The 18929-nt window shown below is 31.0% G+C and overlaps 1 protein-coding gene and 1 long non-coding RNA gene across 5 annotated transcripts; both read left to right on the top strand.

The window, feature by feature from the left end:
• Positions 1–1482: 1482 nt before the first annotated feature.
• Positions 1483–8246, top strand: LOC105277349. Of its 4 annotated transcripts, none has more exons than XR_003406982.1 (7): positions 1483–1801; positions 2136–2195; positions 2481–2694; positions 3023–3177; positions 4816–5504; positions 5868–6066; positions 7354–8246. XR_003406982.1 is itself a non-coding variant. In XM_026972324.1 (5 exons), the coding sequence occupies exons 2-5, from the start codon at positions 2144–2146 to the stop codon at positions 3418–3420; spliced, it is 444 nt and encodes a 147-aa protein (XP_026828125.1). In that variant the 5' UTR covers positions 1493–1801; positions 2136–2143; the 3' UTR covers positions 3421–3570. The 4 variants fall into 4 exon arrangements, 1 of the variants encoding a protein (XP_026828125.1); XR_003406983.1 differs by having other exon boundaries at positions 1484–1801; positions 4816–4968; positions 5322–5504; positions 5868–8246; XR_003406984.1 differs by lacking the exon at positions 1483–1801 and having other exon boundaries at positions 1820–2195; positions 4816–4968; positions 5322–5504.
• Positions 8247–13327: 5081 nt separating this feature from the next.
• LOC105277351 lies at positions 13328–16856 on the top strand. Its single transcript, XR_003406958.1, has 5 exons — positions 13328–14251; positions 14839–14994; positions 15358–15526; positions 15805–15970; positions 16747–16856. It is a non-coding gene; the product is annotated as an uncharacterized LOC105277351 (long non-coding RNA).
• The last annotated feature ends 2073 nt before the right edge of the window (positions 16857–18929 follow it).

Genomic DNA, 18929 nt, shown 5'->3' with positions numbered 1-18929 from the left:
TATTATTGTCTATTTTTCGGACAGCTTTATGTACAGCGTTATATGCACATGACAAACCTGTCTAGTCAACTGTCGAGAGTAGTCTTTGTTTATAATATTTCGAAAATTCTCACTTAGTTATCTTATCTTATCAGGGAACAATCATGAGACATCTCTATTCAGTAAATGATCATGCAATTCTGATCATCTAGAATTTCGTGCAGATTTGAGAGGGTGAAAATCGATGATGAACATTTTCTGAATAATTATCTTGGTATTTCATGCTGATGATTAAGAAGGCAGTGAGAAGATCATCAGGCCAGGATCTAATCAGATCGTGAATTCTATTAGATTAACTACTTGTGTGTCGAGATAATAGTGATTAATGATCTCTCTAAACAATATATTTTCCTCTAATTAATATATTTCTTTGAATTGATTTTCACGTTTTTATCACTGTAAAGCGCCATGTGCATTACTGGAACGGTTTAATAATTAGTTTAATTAGACATTACGGGGGAATGCACGTATATGGATTGTACAACAAATATCACTTCGTCGTTAAAATGTTACGCGAGCGTTTAAGTGATGTTGCAGATGTACAGGTATCTGCAGCGCGCATCTCGAGAAAGAGATGAGACAGGAAAAGAGTTTTTTTTGTTATATTGATTTACATTGACTGATTGGCATATTGACACATTGACAATTGACAAACTCTACGAAAAATTTACACGTGGTTTTAAGCATAGGTATTACACACATACATCTACACTGTTATTTGACATATTTCCTAGAGTTCTGTGCTATTGAAAATACCGTAAACTCAGAAATGAAAAAGTTCTAATGCTTAGAAATTTTTTCTTTTTCCGAAAAGTTCTGAGCTGTTGATATAACTATTTTTTATATTGCCTAGAGTTCTCTGCTATTGAAAATACCGTAAACTCAGAAATGAAAAAGTTCTAGCCCTTAGAAATGTTTTCTTTTTCCGAGAAGTTCTGAGATATCTATATTGTTAATTGGCATATTGCCAAGATTTCTCGACTATTGAATATCCTTTAGATTTAGAAATGAAAAAGTTCTCGAGTTTAAAATTTTTTTCTTTTTCCGAGAAGTTTTGGAATATCTATATTGCTCTTTGACATATTGCCAAGATTTCACGCCTATTGAAAATCCTTTAGATTTAGAAATGAAAAAGTTCTCGAGTTAAAATTTTTTTCTTCTCAGAGGAGTTCTGTGATTAAGCGAGAGAAGAAAAATGGTAATACATGTATTTATAACGAAGAGTTATAGTCGATAAGAAAAAAGAGCAATAATTAGTACAAGGTAAATAATATTTCTCGAACAAGTAAGAAAAATGATTAACAACGGGATACTACACAAATTTTAGCACAAACAAAAAAAAGAAGCATTTGGAAAGAGAGAGAGACAGATCTTTATCTGCATTTTTATCTTTGAATTTTGAGTAAACCATATTTCTATATATAATCATCCAATTTTTTGCATTAGATTTTTAAATAGTATTCTAGGGTTAGATACGAACGGTTCTTACTTTCATCGCATTTCTATTTCTCTTTGAAGTAAACAATTTTTTTGATGTTTTTAACGATACGACTCAAATACGCAAACCTAAGGTGAAGGATTTTGTGTATATCGTATCAATCCAAATAGCTAGTATTATTGAGTCCTTCAGATAGACAAGACACAGTGTCGTGTGAATCCGAAGTTGGTAAGATATCAGTAAGAATTTGCGTTAAACTAGACAGATAACTTTTCAATGTGCTAGTTGCTGTATCGAGATTTTCAGTGTGCAGTATTCATATAGGTAAGTAGTATTTTTAATTACATTAAACAACAGATTAATTGTATTAGTTTTATCTATTTATTGTACACATTTCTTATACAGTCATTTCGCATAAACTAGTCTTGTTTAACATTAAGCTTATTCGGGAAGTACTTGTGATATAAGAGATTATATTTCAATTCTGTCAGATAAATACTATTGTATTACACAATTTTACAATTATAATTTGTTATTTTCCTATAATTGTGTGATATCACACAATACAACGAAGAAAAGATACAAAACGATTTCATAGACTTAATAAGCGTCTTAAAAAACAAAATAAAATAATATCTTCTGAAATTACGAATTTTAGTGAGCACAATGAAAAATATTTGCTTCAAGATTTTTATTACCTCAATATTATCAGTCTCTGGTAAGATTATATTCTTAATTATATATCGTTATAAATCATTACATTTGCTTGTTTATTTATTTCCGCATAAATATCTCAAATTTTTGTACATTATTTCGTCATATTATCATATTATTATTATATATACATATATGATTTCCTTTACTTCAAATTGTAGATAAACAATTAATAAAATTTTAGCAAACAATGTCGTACATAATTATAAATATTTTGTTATACCTATATATAAAATATGTGTAAAATTTTAACGCAGCAACTAATGAGTTTTTGCAATTATTTTTCTAGTAATGGTACCAGTATACAAAATTATAGCATCATTCACACATCCCTCAAGACTCCCTCAAGAACAATATATCTTTCATAGAAATAATAGACACAACAAGAATAAGACTGATAATGAAACGTTAGAAGATGATGTTACTAGAGAAAAAGTTAAGCCATATTTCACCGAAGCTGCAATAATAATAGGAGGAGGAACACTTATACTAACAGTATTCATGTAAGTCAATGCATTTTCAATAAATAAAGAAATAAATAAATATGTATACAACACACATAATACGATACAAATCAAAAGAAAAAACAATTGCGAAACCATATTATTACATGTTTATTTTGGAACTAAACTGCAATTGGATCTATTAATGCTGCTTTTATGCAATTTTATGCAATGATTCTTTGTAGACGCGAAATAATTAGAAGTGTATAATTAATTGTATATTCTGGAAGATATTCTTCTTACATATTAAAAGTATTTACAGATTTATATATACATATATATGTATTTATATTATGTGTACGTGTAAAAGTCGTTTTACATTTATAAGGATGGCCATAATTTGGATTTATGAACGTTGGAACACACCGCCACCGCAAGTTATAGAACAATATGAATTACGTCAAGCCCAACATTTCCAGCAGGAGCACAGGAGACAACAACCCCAGCGCAGGCAGAATCGTGTAAATTGGGCAAGAACTCTGGGTATGTAATTTGTTATTGTATTTAAGTGAAACACTTAAATAATAAAAATAAAATAATGTAAAATCTGTTTATATTATGTTTATACCCAGATATATCTAATAATAATTAATAATAATAAAATAATAAAAATAATTGCTCAAATGTTTCAAGAACTTCATATTTTTAATACCTTTGTTGTTATTAATACATACAATCATTGTCAATATCATAATTTTTACAGGCCAACAGTTTGAATTATATTAGTCGCAAATCGCACAATCACATCAGTCACTGTTGCGAATTTATAATAATGCTCCCGTAATGCTATATGCAAAATTGATCCGGGTTTTTACAAAACTTTGACGAGAGCGATTTGCTAATTACGTATTATTACTCATAAAATAAAATACTTCCTTATAAATGTAAACGGTACAAATATAAATATAAAAAGTACTGATACGGTGAAGAAAATATATATTCGACATTACAATATAATACATGTATTATTCACATGTATTATATGTAATATAACACACCAGATAAGTACTTATATGTGTATATATATACATATATGTATATACATATACTACTTTAAAAATGGATTACACATGAACGCGACTTTCAATACTCAATCTTGATTATATTAATTTATTAATGTTACATTTAATCTTTATAACGATAAATATGAATGAATAACTATACATTTTTAAATGTTATTTTATTATTTATACTTTATTTTATACTTTATTTTATATTTATATTTGTTTCTATTGTTATTTTATACTTGTTTCTCTTTATTTTATATTTTGCATTATTTTTGTACTTCTTTTGTTTTTTGCCTAATAAATTTAAATTTATATATACATAATATATAATTTATATATAATTTATTTATAATTTACATATTATATATAATTTATAATATGTCCATTGTTTTTATTTTCCTTGAAAATGTTACTTTGTTTTTAAATACTGTGCATATATGTATAACGTATTTGAAATATCACAAAAGCAATATTTGTTAGAAATGTACCTACATGTATTTATTCATATACATAAGTATATAAGTATATATGTATATAGACACAGATGTATGTATACAAATTTGTAATATTTCGAGATACTATTATGTCCTAAACTCTGCATTTCCGTAATGTATAAAAAACATAAGATATTAAAAGTAACGAGAAGAAAAATTTCTAACATAAGATACATTGAGAAATCGTTGGATAATGTCGGCATATTGGTGGTGATATGTTAGTTATCAACCAATATACTAAATAAATTGTTTATTATATTTTTGTGTTTAGATACTGAATAGATTATAAATGAAAGTATATAGAAACATAACAGATAACGAACACGTATGCATTGGACATTATCAATTCAACGTGTTAAAATATCGGCGTCCTTTTTTTTTAGTATGTTAGGCTTTCGATAATCTGATCATAAATCAATATTTCCTTCATTATAAAGGTATTTGCTTTATCATCGCAAATTTTCCGCATATGCTCTTTTTAATTTAGTTTAGTTAAACACGTTTAAATTTAAACACGTTTCTACATAATCATCTGAACCATATCATACTTTAAAATAATATTATATTTTGCTTATATATACGGATAATTACCCATACTTTCTTTTCCTTTCCTCTTTCAGGTAAACAAGTTTTCGTAACATCGGTAACAATACGAGTCAAACACATAAGGCAAAAGCTAAGGATTTTGTATGTACCATACAGTTTCATATGTACCAGACAGTTAGTGTTATTGTGTCCTTCATAGGAATAAGAGTTGAGTAGATTCGAATTTGGTAAGATATAAATTTGTGTTAAACTGTATATGAATAACATTTTAGGAAAATGCTTGCCATATCAACTTTTTACATGTGAAGTCGGTTAAATTCATGAATGTTTTTAACTGTACTCAGTAACAGCTTAGCTATATGATTTCGTTTACATATTTCTCATATTTCATATGTGTCAATTTTGCACAATAGAATCTTATCTTACGTTGAGTACATTTGATAAATACTTGTTATTTAATGTATTATTAAACTGTAGCTCTGTCAGACAAATACTGTTATATGTTACGTGAATTTCATACATGAATTTTCACATTGTTGATGTCAGTTTAAATAAATGTTGTCATCTTTGTTCATTTCAGATTTATTATATGTGATCGCAACATTACCAATCATCGATAAAATAAAAGTGAAATATAACCGCTTTTTGGCTCTAAACTTTTTAAAAAGCAAAATTTAATAATATTTTCTGGAGTTTTATCCAACATTGACATACACCATGACAAGGGCAATGTTAATCTGCATTTTTGTAATTTTAGTCATCGGTAAGATGATAATATTATTATTTATAATTAATTACTATAATTTATAATTAATTAATTACATATAAATTTTAAATAATTGTTCTTTTTAGTAAATGTTATGACCTCATTGATTTTGATTGTTCATAACTTAATAAACAACCAGCGTCAACTAATTCTGTTTGCAAGTTAGTCAGAACTATGTACTTGACAATATATGTCAAGGTCATTGAAATCGGTGAGGTCGCTCCTAATCCAAACATTTGTTTTTTTTCTGACTCTTTCATTCCTTTATTTATTGTATAACTAAAGTTTACGTCTAATACTTTGTTATATCATTAAAAACTCTTATTTAATGATAATAAGTTTTTACAATTATTTTTCTAGTTACAGAAGTAACGTACACACGTTTAATAATATTCAATGAAACTGAAGAAATTGATATAAATTTCAATAATACTCAATATAATCAGTCAGATTATGAAATGCCGATAAATAAATTTGATATCACAAAACTTTACGCTACACCCACGAAAGGATATATGATAATGCGACTTATGTTCTACACTGCGCTGGGCATTATATTGTAAGTCGATGTGTCTACAATAGACAACAAATATAATATATAATAATAATAATGATAATAATAAATACATATATGTATGTCTCGTGTACATGTTTATATGCAGGGTAAGTTCGGGATAGATGGCCATAACTTTTTTTTCTCTGTCAAAAAGATACTTTGTTTTTCTATAAAAAATTTGCGAAAAATAGGCTAGTATTTTAATGTTTTCCATCATGATAGCTGTTTTTAGAACAATACGCGCACGCACACACACACGATCTTCATAAAAATTCGTTTAAAAATATAAATACTTTGGCCATCTATCCCTTATATCAAGGAGAGATGATCATAGAATATAAAATTAGTTGTGCACCTTTATAAAATTAACTGTATTAATTAAATGTAAACAAAAGAAATTATTGTAGATTAAAATTAGGCCTACGCGCACTTCTTATATTTTTAGAAAAAAAGATTTTGACAAAACTTGTTAATAGCATCTTTCAGATCCTTTTTTTTCGCTTTCCATAGTTATTACCTGCTCTAAATATGTACTTGTTCGATATCTAAAAACAAAGAGAGTAATTTGATAGAAAAATATAATAATAATAATTCCACTGGTAACGAACTATTCCAAGAACATGGTACTTCATAAAACATAGCAAGCACGAATGGAAACTGTACAACGTTAGCTACAGTGGAGAGCTCTAAATAAACATGATATCTTGATTTCTGTCAGTTGAAGCCAGATATTTCTGATATTTATGCGGGAATAGTAACACACACACACACACACAAATTTTCAGCAGGTAGTAAAGCTTAAAATGGAGATATTTTCACATTTATGCTTTTCTGCATAACATTAAATCTCCCATTGCAAACACAACTAAAACTCATCACACATTAAGTGATAACACAACTGTGTGCCAGTAGAGAAATTAGAGCGATTGCTCATCTCTCTCGCGTGACTATCTACCTTGGAATTACCTTATATATACATGTATTGGAAAAATCATTAGATATCTATAAATATACGGCGAATATCTTTAAAATATACGATTAGCTGTATATTTCTAACTACTTCGTGCTCTGAAAGAATCACAAAATTACGTAAAGTGTGAAACACCAGCATTAGTGCATTCAATTGTGTTTGATAATTTTTCGGTATATATATGGTTTTAGCAATTCGATTCTTTTCTTACAACTAAAATTTATATCTATTGTTGGTTCACACGTGAATAATATTATATACCCATACATATCCTTTTTATATTGTGCTTATATGTAAATATGACTTTATATTTTTTTAAGCATCGTTTTCTGCGTACAAGCATGTCAACTCCTGGAAGGAATGCCCAGACCTCCAATACGTAGATTATATCACAGATATATAATGCGATTGTACATATTTATTGTAGATGTGTTGCAATATCGACCAGTCAGAGCAATAGAAGATATAGAATTAGAATAGAATAGAAAAAAGATAAAAAAATATAATAGAATAGATATTTGAGGAACCAGTAAACTGACGTCTACATACATACACAGATAATAATAAGAATGATTAAAACAAGACTGCTGGTGGTATGTAATTTTAATAAAAGTTTTAAGAAATCTGCAAATTATACGCACATTTTAAATGTTATATCGTAAAACTGTATTACAAAGCTATTGTTTGGATATGAAGGCAATGAATAATGAAGATATATAATTAGTTAATGATTTAATATATATGCGAAAATGATTTCACATTTTAAAGGTGATTTATTATTTTGCGTGGACTTCATGAAAGGGACCATGAAAATCCAGAGCAATTTAATGAAGAGATCGAAAATGAGCATCAAGATCTATAAACCAGCTTGAATTTTTACACATATGACTAGAATTGAGATATATTGAGAAGATGACTCAGATGACAAAATAGAGTATGTAATTCCAACAAAAGACGTAAAAGAATGTACTAATTGTATATATGTATATATATACAAATACAAAAAAGTTGTTAAAAGTTGTTAAAATTTATTAAAACTTCGCTTAGATGCGGTACATCGGAATATAATGCGGGAAAGTACCCTTGAATATTAACTTAAAAATACTTTAATATTGATATAAATAAATGTAACATATTCTACAATAATCATGTTTTTATGTAATAAAAACAGAAGTACAAAATAAAATCGCTTTGTTACAGTATCAGTCATAAATTAGTCTAAAACTTATACTAATTGTACCTAATTCTTTAAAATGTTTGTAGCATACAAAGTGTCACTTGTGAATATTTCGTCTATATTCCTTATTGTTAATTTATTTCATACATTTAAGTATGAAGTAAATGAGTTTATTTATTTATTTCATACCGTACCGTTTGTGTCGCATATATTCAGTAAAGTCAAAGAAATTGATAATGTACAATCTGGCTGAACGGTACGCATTATAAGTACTTTACGTTTCCTTTAATATTGAATAATGAGGAACAACAAGGAAAATGGGTATTGTGTGTTCTAAATCAAATTAACTAAACTCGAATTTGAGAAAATGATTCTTCTTAATTAAAGACTGACCATCTAGTCTAACAATTTGCTTAGTATGACTTGACCATCTCGTCTAATGCTTGCCAGTTACGATCGAAAAATGACATTTCTACTTAGCAAATTAACTAAGTTAAATATTCATATGAAAGTGCGCACTTTAATATTTATACAAATTTCTAGATACATCTATCGTTACATATTTACATCCTGCGTCCCACACTCAACACGCACACCTGATTATAATTTCATTGCACTTTGCTGCCATGCAATGCCATTTACTCCTCTCACTGGCTTTGCAGTGCATATACTCGATAAAGTACATCGTAAGTTCACACATATCGTAGAAAAAATGCCTTAACATAATAATATAATGTAAATGCTTGATCGCTAGATTAGAATATAAATACAATATTTAAAGGTATATCTCGACTCCAACATAATTAATAATTTTATTAAATTATTATTTTAAGCTATTTGATTTGTCTATAAATATATAATGACATATATTTTATTAACTACTTGATTGCACGAAATCGTAATTCATTATCTTATCAAATATTAAAAGATTTGTATTTTGATAATCATCGATGAGCAGATTGCATCGATATTATTCCTTCCAAAGAGATCAACTTTAAAATACGCCTGCAAAGTATTTTGCATTTCCAGGAAATCGAGATCGAATCCTCATAATGCTATAGTATATTGATTCATCGTTTGTTTCAAGTAACACAGAGTGACAAGCTTCGTTATAGGAAATCCCACGTAGAGTCTCCCACGTGTGAACCGACTCGAAAGGACATCTTCCTTCGTGTGAGGAGGCGGGCGGCGACTCGTTACACGATTAGAAATATCACTAGGAAAGAAAATAATGATAAGCCATTCGCTTATCCTCATTTCTGCTTCGGAATTTCGATAATATCACGGAGAAATTTTTTAAGAAGTAGGGTAACTTCAATAAGGTTAACCCTTCCTATTATGGACACTATGGAATTTTTTAAAATCGCGATTACGAAATATCATGCATAATTAAAATTCTGGATCAAATCATTATTGGATTAAATTATCATAAAGAGGGTTCTAGATGTGAAGATTTTGCACAATTCAATAAAATTGAGAGAACTAGAGAAAAATAGATAAAATTTTTTACAAGGATTATTAAAATATCTTATTACCTATAAAATATATCTCAAATAATTTTTATCAAAATATTAAAAATATGATTATTTTTCTATTTTTAAATAAATAACTCTGCCATTATATCGATTTTTTTATTTTCCATAATTCGTACTGCCTCATCTGTCTGTCATCGCTACGACACGGAGGGGAGATTAAGGAAGAATACGTCAACGTGAGAACAGAATATTAATTTCCGAGTCTCATCACGCAGGAAGGAAAGATGGTCATTAAAAAAGTATCACCCGTTGCTTCGTGTACAATGTTGCCAATAAATTCTGACGTTAAAGTAATGCAGTTGCAGTTTTGCGTTTCCATTTATCATTCGCACTCTTCGTTATTATATCATATACATAGATATCTATTCAAGTATAATAAAAAGTGGCGATATTTAAAGGTGGTGTATCAACAGCCTTAAAACACAAAGACGTAGGTAATGATTACGTCGTCACCTTAGGGAGGGAGCATAAATTAGCGTAGCAGTTCGCGGTTAGGATGTAAGAATTAAATATATCCTGAACGCGAAGAGACCGCAAGAAAATCCCGTGTGTCATGCATTCTATCACTTTCCTCATCATCAGACAAGTATTTATCCTCAGTTTTATATGCTATACATCCTCAGTTACCTTCTGAAGGACTAGCGTAAAATCCAGAAGATTGTGCCATATGCGGTTATCGCTCGCAGCGAACATTCTTGATAGGCTTCTTCTTGTACAGAAATATTGATCCTCCTCGAATACATAATTCTGTGTACTGCAAGAAAAAGAGATAAATATTACCATTTATTTATATTTGCGCTGACTTATAATAAGTAACATTTTGCATGCTGCACACATTGTCGTTCGGAAAAAGATACTTCGATGTCAACCATTTTTAGCGAAATAATGAAAGAAGGGAAATAACATCACAAATACTTTTGTGAAAAAGACTCGAAAGTTTTTCGATTGAGACTCGGGATTTTTCCGAAGTAGAAAAGAACGCGATAGTTTTTTGATAAATACGTCGTAGCACCAGACAATACTTATGCATTCGCATGTTTATCAGACGTATATGAAGTTATGAAGATGTATCGGCATCAATATCAATTTCGAACGAATTTTAATGGCGCGGCGGCTGAACGATGAACTTGCCGGAAGGTATACACGCATACTTTTCAAAGGATCTTTATTCTATACGCGATTGGCCGCACGCTCTTTGTTCCCACGCTATTGCACTTTAGCACGCACAATAACGCACAGACGAGGAGCGTGAAGGAGCGTGGGTGTACAAAGTGCCGTGGCACTGCCTACATAATCGCAAAGAGAGTCTGTAAAGTCGGGGTGTTCACTTCCGTCATCCGGGATGGTGCGTGCGTGCGTGAAGGGGTTTGTTTAATGAGGGTGGATCACACCTCGCTGCGGGGCAGCGCGACCGTATAGGCACTGGCACACCTCGGCTTATTATTTAATAGAAATTACGATGATGGTTATTATGGTGTTTTATTCGGCTAAATTATGTTCCCCACTTTGCATTGCTACCACCTAAATTTTAACGGTCCGTTTTCCATACTCAAACTTTATTTAATCATTACTTTAAGAGCTTTAAAGTTTTCGAGGTCCTTTCTTTATGAGCCAGCGTTGATTTAAAAACAATCTACAAGTTTGGAAATACAACATTTCATTCTTTAGTGTCAACGTTTGATGGGGTAAATAAAATATTAATGATATATTTAAATATTGGTGAAATATTTCGTGGTAATATCTACGTAATAGTTATTTCAAACCGTCACGGCTGAGTAATCGTTTATTTCCCCTGGCGATCACCAGCACAGCTATTCGCGGCACGTTTCTTGTTGATGGCTCTGTACAAATCGTTAAGGCAAACCGCTTCGCCCGTTTGGATCGATCGTACCTACCAGACACCTTTCCAACCGTAATGAGCTCGCGCTCTCAAGAGTTAACGCTCGGAATGCCGTAACGACGTCTCCTCGGATCGCAGTGAAATATCATTGCCGAAATCTGATAAGCCGAGCCTCTGATTTCCATGCGTGCCTCCGCTAATTAACCCCCGATATGCCGCTCGCACGCAGTCTGCGGTATCTCCTGGCACCCCCGACGTGGATCACTATCAGCAGGTGCTGCGAAGCAGCGTCCGTCCATCAATATCGCTTTCTGCCGGACGCATCTCTTTTTCTTTCCTTCCCCTCCCTCTTTTTCCGCGCTCTGATATGCATAATCGAAACTGGTTTATCGCGTGCGATTTTCCTGTTTTGCTTATCGAGATTCATCGACGGGCTGCGAAAGCTACCTTGCGCAGAATGTTTCATTAAGGAGTATTCATATGCGGAGTAAGCTAGGTCAGAGATAATGACAGATCTATTATTAGAAGTCCGTTTCCGCGACGGAGGGGTGTCTTACGAGCGCGGTACACTCGTTTTAGGAAACTATCGCACTCCCGCGTTGGATTCCCGCGGGCAGAAGGCTACTTCTGCGCGTTGGATGCTTCACGCGATGGACGACAAGGTGGGAGGACATAACACGCGAAATAGAATTGGCGCGAGATCATGTGGGCTTGGAGAACCGCTACTTTCCAACGCCTCGGGGTGTCGTTTTCTAGGGATCGCTGTTTGTTGATCACGCTGTATATGCGGCCGGGCGTCCACGAGGCAAACTGCTCCGAGTGCCGCAGAGCAGTCTACACCGGCCAGACACCTTTCTATCCTTGTAGGCCCCGCGAACAGGAGTTACCGGTTGGAATGCCACCGCGCTGTCACGCTTAAGGTCCGTTCACACACGTGAACGAAAGCGTTCCGACTGCCTCACGTCTGACATCATAGATCCGGGATTCACGCGAGCCAGAACCGTTCCAGCACTCCACTGATTAAATTCTTGAAGCGTATGTTTCGCGATCCTGCGACGGATCGTTAGCGCGACGAACGAAAGCAAAAATGTGGACTGGCGAAAAAAGTTGATTAAACTCGTAGTTCCGAGTATTAACAGCAAAAGTTTTCCTTCTTCTAAAAGATTGGAGGTAGTTTTAAGGATCTTTTTAGAAGAAATGTGATTCTGCGAAGAGAAAACGATCTTTTGTGGCGTTGAATTTCTGATGGACTTGAATTAATCAGAAATTCTTCAACATTGCAAGCCGACGTTTTCCGCCAAGCTTGCACATATTTCCCAATTTCTATAGTATAATTGATTTTTAATAAAAGCGGAAATTGAGCAGCCAAAATAGGATCAATCAAGTGACTAAGGTTACGAATAATGCGAGCCATAGAAAAATTCAATGTACCATAAGAAAGCAGATAATATGCTGTTGTTTGCTCCACATAATATAATATTACCAGATATTATAATATTACCAGATGTTTCATCAAACATACCATGAGTACACCTGACGAGCAACCCTCATCCACAGGATGTGGGTATACCTTAATGCAACGGCCGCTTCGATAGGTGTTCCCCGGTTTCCAGAGCCACGCGACACGGCGCACACGCGTTCGCTCGATTGACCAACCGCGAGCGTGCGTAAGCAGTCGGGCGTGTGCGTGCCGTGAGCGTATACGAGCGTGAGGTTGCTCGCCTTGCGCGACCTCGCCACGTCACGCGCGCACACTTAATTCGCCGCCCGGCGTTGCGCGCATCGGCCGAGGCTGAAATAATTAGGAGGACAGGAGCACGTAATTAACGGATTCGTTAATGCCGAGTACACCAATGCGCGAGTGAGAACGGAGATGATTGCCCGCGGGTTTTTGCAGTGACTAAATGATTCTTTTTAGGAACAGGAGCGAGTGAGATTTTTTTATTGTGCCGACAGTTTTATAATCATATATTATAATAGTTGGTATTAAGTGTATGCAGAAGTTTTAATCTTTTTTCAGTGCTCTGGTATTATTATCTAAACTTTAAATAAATTTTCGCTTTTTTACATTTTTGAAGAGTTGGTATCGAAGTTTGTAAAACTTTATATGTCATGATTTAACTTATATACTTACATACGTTATCAGATGTACGATTTCATTGGCATCGTTGTATCAAATTAATCTACAGTTTTTCAAGTAATTGCGTATTATGATTTGCAAATACATTCGAAAATTCTTCTTTCTTAATGCACGCATAATCTTCGGTCACGTAATACTAATAAATGCATTTTTTACATCGATACTTTACATCACAGCACTGCAAATATATCTTTTTTTGCAATGTCGCGTTATAATTTCTTTGGCTTTTTGCAGTGCGTCAATTGTTGACCAGCTTCGCCTCATTATTTAACTTTGTACTTTAATATTTGTATAATCATCTATTCTCTGTTGTGCTTCGTATATATAAATATAATCTTTCTTTCCCCTCTCTTCTTCCTTCTGCTTTCTCTAAGCAAATAATTTTTTTTATATTGATAGTCGCTAGAATTTAAACCAATACACAAATGACCTCATATCATGTATGTATATCATAGAACCAAACGGTTATTATCGTTGAGTTATTCATCCAAAGAAGACATCATAGAATCCAGTAGATATCGATTCGGTAAGGATTCTCTCTAATATCGTAGAAAAACATAGATTATATAATGAATTACATAGTTAACGTTTCAGTATCAAACTTTTTAGTTACGTATATATTAAATTAAATTCTAAAAACTTTCTCATTTACAATAGTTAATCGATTAAATGTAGCTTTATGTATTGGATTGGAGCGCAAAAAGTTTGCCATATTTACCATGAGAAAGACAAGAGTTTAATTAAATTTTTATTAATGAAATAATCTTTATTGTCTTGAATACATTTCTTCTATTAGGAGCTAAAGTTTTATATGTCAGATTTAAGAAAGTTCAAGTTTTTAGGATTTATAAATTCCATAATGGCGTTGAAAAGCGACAAATCTTTTGTTCCAACCTAATATTTATCTCACAGATTACCTATGTATTTATTTCATCAAATCTTGTTGCTTTTATCAAATAAATACTTTTAATCTAACACGTCGAATTTAATGATATTAGCTCCATCAGACAAATATCATTGTATTATACACTTCTAATATCTAATATCTCATAATATCTCTAATATCTCTAATATCTCATAATATCTCTAATACTGTAGCTTTGTTAATTTCAGTAGACATCAGCAACTAATAGAACAAGAAGGAAGATCAAGTTTAATCCCTCTAAGATTTTGAAAGTATTATATGATACAATATTTACTTCAATTGTTAATATCAGTGTAAATACAGTGGGAAAAGCATAATGTGGATCGTCATAATTTCAGTTCTTGGTAAGATAATAATGTCGTTAATTTAATATCGTTAAAAGTGATCGTTCTTTCGGCTCTTTATTTACTTATGCATATGTGTATAATAATGTGTGTTATAATATATCTGTTATATAATACGTTATTTCATAATATAGTTGTGTATACTATATACATATCAACACGTACAATCATTCTTCTTTTACTTTAAATCGATTCAACAATTAACTAAATTATATTAACATAAGAAATATTCGCTGCCAAAAGTTTTAATTCTTGAGCTATGTTTGTCATGTGTTCAAAATTTCTTAAAATAAAAAGAGACACTTCTCTATATATTCTTGTAAATGATAGATATGGATTGTTAATCGTGATTATTTTTTTTAGCAATGCACGTAATGTATTCATATTCGCATATGAATAATTTTTTAATTGAAAATAATGATATTGATGTAGAATACCCTATTAATGATAATGAATTATCGTCTTATAATATAGCTATAGGGAATCGCATAAGGTGGTATGACATAACTATATGGTGTATAATATTCCTCAGGTAAATTGATGTTTGTATATCAATAAATAAATATATAAGAAACGTAGAAACGTGTGCGTGCGCGCACACACACATGGATATGTGTATACAAGATAAAAAGGCATTACTACACTTACAATAATAACGTTGCATCATATACGATTCTGTCATTTTATTTTTACCATTTTTTAAATAAGATTTATTAATGATATTGCTAGATAACATATTTAATCATATTGTATTAATATAAAATATTATACAATATAAATGTATCTCAATGACTTTACATTTTTCTATAGTTGCATCATGCTCATGTGGATATGTATGTGGATATGTACATGGATATATGATTTAATAGACGACAATCGCATACGGCGTCGATTAATGAAAAAAAGAGTTCGAGTTATACAACAATTAAATACGTGCACACAGTAACGCATAGACGAAGAGTAAAATGTGACAAAGGTATAACATTTTAATAAACAATTTTTAATAATACGTTAAATGTATGTATATTTGAGGAATCTTAATATATTATACAAAAAAGTATTACATTGACATGTACTTTATAATCGCAAAAGCATTGAATGTAAAATCTGCATACTTACTTTTGTATTTTTGCTTTACACAAAATGAATTAATAACATCTAGGATTTTGAAAAGAAGGAATTTTAGAATATTAAAGAAATTAATGACATATATTTTATAATTTTATTATTATTGAGAAAGAGATTTGCAAAATTTTGATATGGTTTAATAAATAATTTGCAATTTTTTAAATACAATGGAATTATTGTATTCAGTTGGATTTTGTATTACAAGTTGCTTTTTATCAAAGCATTACTTGAGAAGTAGATACTGAAAATATCAGACAGTCATTGCATTGCGTTCAAAGAAACTTGATTTTATTAGAAGAATCCGAAATTTCTTATTAAACAACCCAATACTTTTATCGTTTATTTATTGAATAACTTTATTGATAACGTTTGCTCTTGATGATTTTCTAATAAGCCTTCGGATATTTTCTGTTCTCAACAATTTACCGCGTAGATTTCCGATTGAAAAAATTCAAAATACTAATACTTATCACATAATCCAGTACATTAATAAAGTAATGTCAATGTTTAATCCAAGGTAGAACGTATATAGAATAATAAATTATTAAATGCAATGATAATGATAATTACATATTTTCGTTGTCATTATTTATGTATAGCATAAATAATAAATAATTTTTGCAGGCAAAGATGCATAAAGTTATTTGATTCGTAAATTATTATTAATACTATTATACTATCGAACTGCTATTATGCATCTGCAACACTACAATATATATATTGATACTGGTCGACTTTTAGTTTTATGTTTGTCAAAAATGCATGACAACAAATTGCTTGCTGCGTGTAACATATTTATAACATAAGATATTTCTTGACAAAATTAAAAAGTGTAAAATTAATAATATTATAATAAACAATATATATTATATATTACATTATATATACACATTATTTACATGTATTAAATGTAATAGTAATATATATTATATATGTATAATACAATAATGAAATAATATACTTTATTGTACATGTTACAGTAATACAAGTATTATTTTATTATACATATATTTATTCTAGTTATAATTTGCGTTTAATTTTGATTATAAGAACTTATATGAGATTGTTAACAATTGCCGCGTTATTATCTCCTATACCTTTTTACTAATTTTATATTTATTTTGCATTTACTTGTTTTACTTATTTATCAAATAATGTATCCTATATTTTTTCGTTTTATATATTGTATGTTAAATTCAAATTTATTCTTGAGAAAGGAATAATAAAAAAAGAGAATAATAAATTTAAAAATCTGAATTTAATAGAGGAAGAAAAAAAAGAACGCAATAATGAAACTGTGATCTAATTACGCTCTGTTAAGTATATACAACGCTAACCCCAGCTAGAACCACCCGTTCTACCAGGAAGTCCCGCGCGGTTGGAGGTATCCTTGTCTATCCCGAAAGTAGTTCGGAAAAGCGGCTAGGTCGGAAAACATTCTCGAAAAATCTAGGTAATCTTATCAGGGATGCAGACGGATCAACAGGACTTGTTCCCATTGAACAAACCGCTTTCCACGATGTTATAGCTGTAAGATGATAATATTACGATATCTCTGACTAGAATTCATAATGTCAATTCGATATTACTGTTCATTATCGATTGCACATCGGTTGTTATTTCGAAGTTTTTGCATTTTATATATGTTACACATAGATTGTTGTACAGATACAGTAACAATTACGGTATTGTGCACATCATTTTTCACTTTGCATGCAACCTTTGTAATTTTATATGAAATTATTTTTATCTTAATTTCTGAGCTCATAGTAACATGCTGACAGTGCTCGTCACAAGATAAAATAGAATATCCGCAAATCTGCGATGAATTTTTACATAAAAATAAAATATAGTCGTTATCGCTTCGTTCTCTCGTATCGATTTCACCAATTTATCGTGGACTGATATTCCTTTATTTCGCGAAATCTTTTTAATGTGGTATTATTATCGTGTGCTGCAGGATGTATTAGCCAAAAACAAAATTAATAAAATAACCGAGGTATCAACGTGAGATATTAATGACAGCTTTTACATGTTGAACTAGCTAAATTGATTGTCATTATCCGAATATTCTGCTAAAATAAAGTGCAACAATGATCAATTGACAATCGATTGATCTTTCGCGCGGAAACCATAGGCCTGATTCGAAAATTACTGTTAATATATAAACAATTGTAAAAGTTACTTTGAGAATCTCTTTGTGATAGATGAGAGGAGTTAACAGTGATTAGTTGGATTAATTATCCTTACTGTAAATAAGCACTTTAATGTTATACGAGTTATACAATTGACTTCGCTTCCTTTCTACATTCGCACTTGTTCTTATTTAGACTTCGCTTTTCTAACTACCCCGAGGTGCGCTCCGATTCTTCCTTTTTGGAGTCTCATCCTCTCTTCTCATATATTCTCCCTAATCAGTTTATGCGAATGTCGCAAGGTATCGTTATCTAGCATATTCTCTTACTCAATTGTTGAAAACAGTACAAGAAATCAAATTGTTATATTTTTATCGTAAATTAACTTTTGTAGTCATGTCTAGAAACAGAATGTTCAAGTGTCAGAAGCTTGTCTATATTGCGGAACACTTTATGAAAGTGAATATTATTTCATTAAATTTGTGTCAAAGCCGGCGTAATTAATTAATTAATCTTTCACGTTTTCTTTCACGATATTTCACAGAATTAATAATGGCCGATATGTCATATTATACTTTTCCGGCTATACCGTTATACGTATTAGCACAACGTGTTCAGATTAATATAATACATTTTTCAGATAATGATTTGACAAGTAAAACTGTGTCGACT

Source organism: Ooceraea biroi, chromosome 9, assembly GCF_003672135.1.
Source record: "Ooceraea biroi isolate clonal line C1 chromosome 9, Obir_v5.4, whole genome shotgun sequence".
Classification (NCBI taxonomy): Eukaryota; Metazoa; Arthropoda; class Insecta; order Hymenoptera; family Formicidae; genus Ooceraea; species Ooceraea biroi.
The sequence above is the reverse complement of the archived record's forward strand: the minus strand, read 5'-3'. Positions and strand labels throughout refer to the sequence as shown.

Excerpts from the sequence above, each read along its gene's own strand:
- LOC105277349 (XM_026972324.1), top strand. The coding sequence starts at position 2,144 with ATGAAAAATATTTGCTTCAAGATTTTTATTACCTCAATATTATCAGTC. Across the intron at positions 2,695-3,022 it reads CTTATACTAACAGTATTCAT|GATGGCCATAATTTGGATTT; the intron begins GTAAGTCAATGC and ends TACATTTATAAG. Across the intron at positions 3,178-3,397 it reads AAATTGGGCAAGAACTCTGG|GCCAACAGTTTGAATTATAT; the intron begins GTATGTAATTTG and ends TAATTTTTACAG.